General features: G+C 48.7%; 1 protein-coding gene across 3 annotated transcripts in view; it reads right to left on the bottom strand.

Annotated features, from left to right (window-relative positions):
- Positions 1-226: 226 nt before the first annotated feature.
- LOC146204848 (protein NDNF-like) overlaps positions 227-10143 on the bottom strand; it is a 169558-nt gene continuing 159641 nt past the window's right edge. For all 3 annotated transcript variants that reach the window (XM_084589562.1, XM_084589564.1, XM_084589563.1), the window contains 2 exons: positions 5270-5517; positions 227-3778 (listed from right to left, as the gene is read on the bottom strand). In XM_084589562.1, coding sequence (XP_084445688.1) covers positions 2636-3778; positions 5270-5517 — 1391 coding nt within the window. In that variant the 3' untranslated portion in view covers positions 227-2635. The remainder of the gene's footprint in view (positions 3779-5269; positions 5518-10143) is intronic.

Below are 10143 nucleotides of genomic sequence, written 5' to 3'. Positions count from 1 at the left end.
CCTCCATGGGAATAATGTAGCAGGCAAAAGAAACTTCCGCCGTTGCTATCGCAATTCAACTAGGTTTAACCAGAGTTAAACCTCAACTAATGTTTTTTTGATCAAGGGTCAATCAGCCTCCAAGCCAGAGACATGCTAGCCATGCGCCCATACCACATGAGCCATGAAAGACGCAAGGCCAGGTGGTAGGCGAGAGTTAAAGCCCAGAGAAAGAAGCTAGAGAGATAACCACATCGAGGCTTACCCAGAACCAAATAGGTTTATTGCGGTAGTGGCTAACTCGCAGTTTAAATCGGTCATTCAAGCCTCTGTCCAGGATGTTCATCCGTCCACGCAGGCTGAAACCATGGCGGTAGCTCCCCCACCAGACATCGTGAGACGGTAGGCATATCTCACCCGCCATAGTTACCGACTTCCAGGCGGCGTGATGCTACCCTTATACAATGCGCACAATACAAACACATGTCCAAGCCTGTATGCTTGAAGCAAAATCTTTCCCACACACTTCACATTTCTTGGTGGTGTACTACTAAGCCGCAGAACCTGACTCAGACACAGTACTCTTACGAGAAGTGCGAGGCGGTACGTTTTAGCGACGCCTTGGACGTCCAGGAGAGTATATAGTCCAGCCAATCCACGAAACGGCTAGAGCCAGCGGGATCCTGGACTAAGGGAACCAACCGAACTACTTGCGAAATCCCGATTCCATTTCCCTTGCTTGTATAATGTTTTTTCCCCTCCTCCTCTTCGCATGCACTGAGCCACCGCATCCGCTACGCTTCGACGGGACTTCGTTTACGTTGATCAAATAATAGAGAAAAAAGGAAGAAAAGTTCTGTGAACTCAAAACTTCGTAGGCTTAAATTGTGTGTGACAGCGCAAGTATCTTGCACTTGAAAATCAAAGACAAAAGCGGAGGTTCGGGAGTTCACCCTTGGCATGTATTTGACTAGCGCAAAATCTCTACGTCCCGAGCATCAAGCTTATTATAGAGTAGCGAAGGCAACAACTGTGCTCCTTGCTTCTTGCGTAGCAAAATGTTCATTCACGGCGGACGGTGATGCCGATTTCACGAGACACAGTACACAGTGGAAAGCCACTTATGAAGGAGAAGACAGTTCATGTAAAGGCCGGGGCGATCTGGATGACGAAGAAAACGCACATGAAGCAAATGACTCGAAGGTGTGTCATTGTTCGCCATCTCAATCTTAAGACGACAGAGATTGTTGGTCGAGAGATGAAGTACACAACAATGCAAATGAACAACTAAAAAAAAAAAATGAAGCTGAAACCTCAACAAAAGAAACATGGCGCCTCGCGCGCAGCGCGGTCCCCAACACCCAGCACGAAGTTTCCCAGTGAGCAAGATGCTGGCTGAGCCTGCTGCTGATGCTCAAACATGTGCGTAGGCATGTGTGCACTCCGCTGGCGAGGCGCGAAAGGGTGATACCCGGAAGCAGCAGCTATGTTGCGGACGGAGCAACTCAGGTTACCGTGTGCTGCGGCCCTGTACATACTGTTTGTTTGTATGGTGATGAAGAACACAGAGGAATTAAGTATATTTTCACGGAGTATAAATGCATGTTTTCTGAAGGCTTTGAAACAGAACTCTTCAAATCAAGTGGAAGAAGCGTTCGTTCCTGCGAGTATGAACCTGCCGAAAATAGTAACTCCAAGCTCTCAGTGTCGGCAAAGTGCGACAGTAATTCAAGGCACGTCCTTCAAAGAGAATGAGAGCACACGGGTTTACTGAAAGCACGCGTATGGACACCATTTCACAGTGCCCAAGGCCCAAGAGGATTGTTACTGTGCATGTCGACAACTGTTCTTATACCGGTGACTTAGAGCCGTTTCGTCAGTTTTGTACATTAAAATAATAAAATACAACCCGAGAGAAGAGCATTATCTCAATATTGAGTGTACGTTCTCGGCGCGATGCTGCCTTTAAGCACTTTCAAATGAATAAAGTGATGTGCGTAAACATTAGCCATTGCAACAAGTAACAAAATGGAGTAGTTTTAGCCATCACATAATCTATGCGCTCTTCAGTTTTCTTCGCTTATTACAATGGAGCATAAATGATCTGTCATCTCTCGCAGGCGTTCAAATCAAGAAGAGCCGTAAATAGTTTACTCTTCTCGCACATGGTGCGCACTGTGACAGCTTTAACCGCACGAAAACGAACGGTCGCATGCAAGTCGGCGCCGGTTTCTGGCTTGCCTCTCTTCCCGTTAGAACACCGTCCTGCCCTGTTACCTGCCCAGAAGGTCAGGTATAATCAAGCATACAATCAAGCCGTAGTAAAGCCTTTTTCTCCACCGCCTTGTTTTCGTCGAACCTATTTTTGTAACCGACTCCTGTGTGGTGTACTACTGCACTGCGCCTGCTTCCTGCGAGACAATACATTACTCTTTAAACATACTCCATTTCAAAGTAAACTGTGGTACAGTGCCTTCAAACCTGGTCTTAAACGTGCCCTGTACTTCGCCCACTTCATAAGCGCTATAACAGTCATGGGTTCAGTGTGCGGGCAGGTCGGCTCCTTTGGGCTTTGGCCCGTGTGGACAATGTTCAACACAACCTTGCCGGCCTGAACAGTCGATTCTTCCTCCCGTAACAGGGAACGCAGTATTCTTCATCGTTTCCCCTTTCGGTATGACGAGCTGCAGCTCCTGTGCGTCGTCGCCCAAACTTTCTCGTAGGCCAGTGTACGCCCTCTGGCTTTCGTGACGAGAACTTCGAAGACGTAAGTTGTGTCCGGTTGCAGCTTTCTGATCTTCTGCATTATGACGTTCTGGAAGCGGTGCTTGCTGAAGCGATGGTAGCGACGACAGCTAACCTTGCCACTTTTCTCTGCCAGCTTGGTCTCGTCGCAGAAGTCCTGCGGTCTGGCAAACACGCCCGAGTAGCTCCCACGTACCTCCTGCTTGAAAATGCAGTAGCGAACTTTTTCATCCAGGGCAGCCTTCCAGGCTAGCGTGACTGAGTTGCACGTGGTCAGAGAGCCCATCACCTTCACTCCACTGTCGTCAGGCAGCGTAGGGAACGGGAACTTGTGGTACTTCTTGCTGACCAGAAGATGTACTCGGCGCAGTTGTGGAACGGTCGATGATATTTTGATCACGTACGTCCCATTCGACGGATGGTTCAGGGTGAGTGTCCTTGTGTCCATCACTTCTGCAGTGAGCACCTTAGCCTTGCGCAGCGTGACAGACAGCTGTATTGGACCTGGCCCTGAACAAGACTGCACGAATATCCACACCGTTGGCACGTTGGCGTTGACGGAGTACTTGGCCATATGCGCGAAGTTGTCCCTCTGGTCCAGCACGATACGAACCAGCTGGTTGTCTTGGATTCGCTGGTTTCCCACGCTTCTGGCAACCACACTTGTGCCCGGATAGGCCGTGCTTGAGTTGGTCTTGACATTCAGCGCGAACACATCGATGTAGTATCTCTGGTCGACCTCGAGATCTGCGAAGCTGTGCCAAGTCCGGCGGCCGACGCACTCGAAGACGACGTCACTTTGGGGCCTAACGGCACGCTGCATCTCACGAGACCGCAGGGCCAACTTGCGGCGGGTCGCCTTTTCCCACCAAAAGCCAAACCCTGAGTCAGGGTGCGGCGGACTGGGTACGTCGCCTCGCAGAGCGCTGTCCACGGCGCATTTGGTGTGGAAGTTGTCTTTGCGGTTGGCGGCCACGCAGTACTGCACGTCCTGGTGCGCGGTGCCTTCGGACGGGCTCGGCTTCCACGTGAACAGCACACGGCCGTTGCGAACCTGCGAGCGGGTCAGGTTGTCATACAGTCAGATAAATGACAGTATAGTTCTGACAATGAGGTCATAAGACAAGAAAGTGGAAGCACTATATTGCTAGTGATGCTTTTTGAAGATGATATGCCTTTCTTGTAGGCATATGAAAGGTACGAAGGCGCTGGGAAGCAGTGAGCCTATATTAGCCACGTAGCCTAGCATATCATTCGATACATCAGGCAGAATATGTGAAATTTTAAAATATCACGTCAATCACTTCCAAACAATATGCTCTGATGCCTCACGTGTTCTAGGTTATTTACGGCGCAACCTCAAATCAGCATCCCTGGAAGTGAAAAAACTGGCTTCTCAAGCTTTCGTCCGTCCCAAACTAGAATTTGCATCATCAATCTGGCACCCATCTCAAGCCTACCTAACCGCCGAACGAAGCCATCCAAAATCGTGCAACCCGCGTCATCACTTCTGAATACTCCAAAGAAATCAGCATCACTGCACTTAAACGCTCTATCTCTCTGCCCACTCTAAAGTCACGCCGCATCATCTCCCGTCTTTGCCTACTGCACAGCTTCTTTTACCACCCTGCTTCCAGACACCCTTTGCAGCAACCACCGCTCAGAGCGTCCAATCGCTTAAGCCACAGCCTCCCCATAGCAGGTATCAGGAGCCTCACTACAGCTATAAACAGTTCATTTTTCCTCTTCGCGATTACTCTCTGGAATACCCCGCCTAACGACATACTAGTTTCATGCGACGATTGCAAATCATTTCGCACAAAACTCGCTAGTCATTTCCAAGATGTGTAAGCATTTCATCTGTGTTATCATTAATCATTCATTGGCTTTCAACTTTGCTTGCCGCCGCATGTGCATTTCTTGCTTTTTCTGCATGATCCCACGGATACCCTGATGCTCTTTATTCATTTTATTTTTCTTGCCTTTTACAATTTGTAGTGTTTGTGTTAACTGTGCCTGCCTTCATCAAGATTGTATTTACCCCAACTGTAGCCCCTCCTTATGTAATGCCCTCGGGCCCTTAAGGATGAAATAAATGAAATGAATAAAATTTTCCGCTTGCTTTCGGGCTCCGCGATGCTCTTACAAAAACGTTCTGCGGTCGAAAACTGGTGGTGTTCAGAAGACGATAAATGTATATCACAGGGGACAATTTAATTTTATGCAGTAGATCAAGTGTGCACTTGGAATATTGCATGCCCTTCCTGAATTAAATTTGACTACACTTAGCCAATGCAATGCGATGCAGGTGCATGTGCAGGAGCTCCAGTCTGTGATTATTCTGTACGCCATTTTTTGTTTCTTCGTCAAAAAGTGAGGTTAATTCTTTTCGCTTTAGGCACGCAGCCAAACATATATAAATAAGGCAAAATGTGCACAAAGGCGACCGCTCAGTAATCACCAATTTAACTTTTTTTTTTTCTCTAAATAACGAAGTGGTTATACTCCTGCGGCCCAATTAAAACAGTAACAGCAGGGTGGTAACCTGGAGCACGTCCAGCTTGGGCTTGACAGGAAGCAGCGGGAACGGGTAGTGGGTGTCGGCGTCAGATGTGCCGTACACGCGCACGCTCGTGTCCGCAGAGTCCGAGTCGAACTCGAGCATGTAGACGCCCCTCGGTGCATCGCGCCGCGAGAAGCTGAGCCTGCCCCGGCCGTAGAAGGAGCCGCCGACCACGGGCTCTGTCGAAGCTCCATCATCCCGGTACAGCAACGCCGATGGGTCCCGGGACTCTGCGCACAGTGATGAGATATACCATGGTCAATGTGCTGCCTGGATCGCACAAACCTGCTGAAGACTGTATTCGCAGGGGTAACACTATAAGAAGCGCGCTCCTTTACAAATTCTTTGTAAGCGCTATCGTGCTCAGCAAGTGCTGTAGTGCTGGGCACAAACTATATTGAAAAGCAATAAAAGAACTAGTGTTGAACTTAATTCGGGTAGTAGTATTAAAAATGGACAAAGATATTGAACAGTGTCGCATCCAAGTACAGCAACAAAATAAAGCGATCGTATATCAGACGAATAAAGTGACGATTACACAGGTAGATTAGTAGAAATGTTTCTCATCGTCGTTAGAGCATACAGTCAGCTTTGCTACTTGTCGCTTGGTGCTAGAGAATACAGCTTATTCCGGAATATATTGCCCTCATTTCAATAATCAAATACGCCAAATTCAGAGCACGTTGCTCCGCGTCAGAATAAGAGGTGGATAGAGGTCACTAAGTGTGAAAGAACACGGCTCTAAGTTCGCTCGACGGGCGAGAAAAAAAAAAAAATGAAAAGGCGCTCTGCTTGCAGAGCCAATGGCGTAGCGGCTGAAGACAGCAAATGGACTAAAAAATCTGAGAGCACTGTTGAATCTACACTGCAGAAATGCGAAAGCCTGAGCGTTGCTGCTACACAGGGTACATCACGTTTTTCTCATTATCAACTAAATGCACCGTCATTATAATCGCTATTGTCATCATTATCATTATCACTAATGCAGTGTTATTGTCATCGCTACTATCATCCTCACGGTAGACAAGATGAAGTATGATATGCTTTTCACGACCCCGGGTGCGGCGCAGTTTTTTAAAGCGCTCGACTGGGGATCCGAGGGATGGAGGTTCGTTTGATTCACGGTGGAGGCAGGATTTTTGTTTTTCTGATGACGTTATCATGACGTCATCTGATTGGAAGCTACAGTGTGACCGGACGGACGCAGACAGTGTGAGCTTCGCCTTAAAACAGAAGCTTGGGCGAGTTGGTAATTCCTTCGTCCCAGTCTTGCTTTGCGCCATTTCTACGCAGGTGCAAACCCAATCGCTGGCCCTGCCTTCCCAAACCAAGCATTTTTCACGCTATCAAGACACTCGTGAGGCAAAATGAGCAACAGATAGGGGGCCGGGAGTACCCTATCAGGTTTCCAGTTTTTGTGCACGGCTGCCATACAACAGCTTTCGATATTAGCTGCTTTTTTTTTTCGTTTGCACTGCACGTCATCTTTATTAATCTGCATATTCTCGCACCCCCTTTTCCTCTCTCTCTCTCTCTCTCTCTCTCACACACACACACACACACACACACACACACACACACACACACACACACACACACACACACACACACACACACACACACACACACACACACACACACACACACACACACACACACACACACACACACACACACACACACACACACACACACACACACACACACACACACACTTTCCTTTGCATGTATTTTATTTCACCGATTTATTAATACCAAATTCGTCCATGCAATTATTTGATAACCGCAAACACAACCGTACCAGGCATGTCTGTCGCCATCATTGCTACTACCGTCTGCTTCTCACCCCTTGACGACAGCTGATGTCACGGGCACAAGCCAAGACCTGAGCACACTGTAGCACATAGGTTACCGTGCGTACTTAGCAGTCACGTTTCTCTGAAGCCTGCCGGGAAGCAACTGAGACCGTTGGGAGCCCCGTGGTAGCAGAGTTTAGGCGACGTTGTCGTCTGCCGCGTGTCTCGAGCCGCTCTTCAAGGGCAAGGCTCGCAGTTCCTGTCCCGAGCATAATGACGCTGGTGGCCGGACGCTGACAAACGCCAAGCTGATCGACAAGACGGGAAGTGCGCAGGGGAGGACGCATTTTTCTTCGCCCTGCGCCGCCTGCGCTCCCTTCTCGATAGTTCTCCGCAGCACACGCTGGAGCTACACCTCGCGGAGCTAGGACGTCGTCCTCATGCTGCCCGAAATGTATAGCGGCGTTTGAACCTAGTGGACTTTGTGGATCTGGACGGACCTTGCGTCTCTGGCGAGCCTCGGGAGACGCGCACGGTGCTTAAACACTCCAACTGTCACGAGTCCTTCAGGAATCAAAGCAGTGCGTGACCTGAAAACAAGACCCGCGGTTTGCGGCTGAGTGATACGACGCTCTCGGTGGCCCTGATTGGATCGGTCTGCGCCCTTCCGGCACGCTGCGCGGAAGTGCCGAGGCGGAGTCGCAGTGGCCGCGCGTGACGGCTAAAAGATACGGCCGCGTGGTGCAGCAGCAGCAGCTGGGCTGACAGCGGTGGCGGGTGGCGGTGCTGAGGAGCGCGCTTTGGCGCGTATTCGTCAGCGTCAGGGCCAGACGGAGCGTTAAATTAGGAGAAACCCCGAAAGACGACCGAGACACCGGCGTGCCACGCCACTGACGGATGAAAGAGCACCCGGGAGTGGAGGGAGGCCCACCGGGTCCTGCGCGCAGCATGTCGTTGGCCCTTGCGTGCCGCCTGAGCGATGGCCGCGGCTGTGAGGCCGGCGGCTACCGCGACGCACGCTCTACAACGAGCTTGGAGTGCGCCTTGCCGCTGTTCATGGAGTCAGCAGAGCATCACCTGGCGGCCATCGCCATTAAGCCTCGGTCTGGATACGCGCGGCCATCCAGAGATCCCGGCACCTGTAAACACCCTTAGCGGAGGATTCAGCGGGCACCACGCTGCGTGGTGTATATGTATTGAAGTCTCGCAACGTATGTGGGGTGGCGCCCGTGCAACTGCAAAGAACAGACGAAGTATACAAAAAGTGGAAAATGGCTTCTCATCAACGCAGATGTCCTCCCCCCCCCCCCCCTCCTCCTAGTCTTTTTCTTTGCTTGGGATATAATTAGCTTCTATGGTCATGCAAATTAGGCAGAGAGCTTTTTCGAAAAATAGCCCCGGCTGCCTCCAAACCTCCACTGTTTCAGTGGACACTCAAAAATCCCTACGATAGGAAATTCAAAATAGGAATAAAGGAACAAGCTTTCAGGAGGGCCGACGTAATTTATTGTCAAAAACGCTCCTAACTACACAGTTAACTAATTAACTTTTCAATTAACTCATTTGTGTGATTAGTGCCAAAGGGGAGTACGAAGCCGTGGACTAGGCGATGCCACGTTAGTTCCTGACATGAAGAAATCATTTTCGAATTCATTGTAGTGCTCTTAATTCCTGCCCCCCTATCACTCCCCTCTTTTATTTCCTCTTAATGTCGACTAGTTCTCTCTGGCAGATGCTGCGGCTGGCAAAAATGTTTTCCTTTAATTATTTTAAAACAACTTGAGCGTTTTAGACTCGCAAGAAAGCTCAGTGGAAACGGCACATCCACTGATGTCGTCTGTCAGTGACGACGGCATCCAATTCGGTCGCGCCACGCCACGAAAACTCTTTTGCTTGGCCGCTTGGTGAAAGGAAAAGGACAGTCTTTGTCAAGTGCGTGTTTGTTATTTCTGGAAGTGACGGTGCGAACGCAAGTGTATTACATACTGCAAAAGAGCAGGTAGTTAAAATTTGGCGCCGAGTCACCGTAACACGTTGGCAGCGCATTTGTCAATTTCACCCAGTGTCTTGGGCGCCTCATGCACGCGTTTCGGCTTTCTTCCAAAACCGAATTTTTTCGCCTTGCTGGATTTTAGAAAATGGTTTCAAAACTGTGACGCCATTGTTCTGTCCGTGGCTTCGAGCTTCACATTGGTACTAAAAACCTAACTTGATTAATTAAATATGAACGAGTGAGTTTTAGGTAATTAATTACTTCACTTGAAGGGTCTGTGCCGTAAACTAAGTTCGTCGTAGCTAAGAGTTTGTTCCGAACAATTTTTTTGTTTTCCTATGTCGAAGTCAATATTTAGCAATTTTTGAAAACGTTCATTGAAACACCCGGCATATCTAATAACTTCTACAGATTGTCCTTTTCGGCTCTAACCGGAAATAAAATTCAATTGATGGCGCCGAAATCAAATTTCGAAATTCAGTTTTAACAAAAAAAAAAAAAAGCAAATTCTGCAAAATCCAGTTTTAACCGAAAAATATCAGTATTCTTAGCTAACTCGGTAGGAGTGACATTAAATCAAATGAGGGAATTAAGGAAAATCGGGAGCCAAGGAAAAAGAGAAACGGAGTATCGTTATAGGTTAACTAGCGCAGTTGTTCATTTCGAGGTACCACTTGGTTACATTGGGCGCATCTGAAGGCTTGGCAGGCTCTACCTCGTCGCCATACGTCGTCTAGCGTAACGCAGTTTACTTGGTTAACTATCTCTAGCGCGCATGCAAGGACTCACGAAACTATGCATAGCTGTCACGAAAAGTATCAGGCTCTAGTTACCACGATAGTTAAGGAGGGGATCCATCGCTGCCGTCAGCACATAGACCACGTCAAGTTTCGCTCCCTCGCTCAGGTTAGTGCAAAAACCTAAATAACGCGGTAAACTAACCTTTTAGAAATTAACACTCATTTGCGTTTTAGTAACACTCATAGCCACAACTCGTCGATTTCACTGATAGCTGCGTGGTCAAGCTAGACATCAAAATAAATTAAGACTGGCAGAGAGTGGATTTC

The sequence above is a fragment of the Amblyomma maculatum genome, chromosome 1, assembly GCF_055883805.1.
Source record: "Amblyomma maculatum isolate TAMU_Amacu chromosome 1, ASM5588380v1, whole genome shotgun sequence".
Lineage (NCBI taxonomy): Eukaryota > Metazoa > Arthropoda > Arachnida > Ixodida > Ixodidae > Amblyomma > Amblyomma maculatum.
The sequence above is the reverse complement of the archived record's forward strand: the minus strand, read 5'-3'. Positions and strand labels throughout refer to the sequence as shown.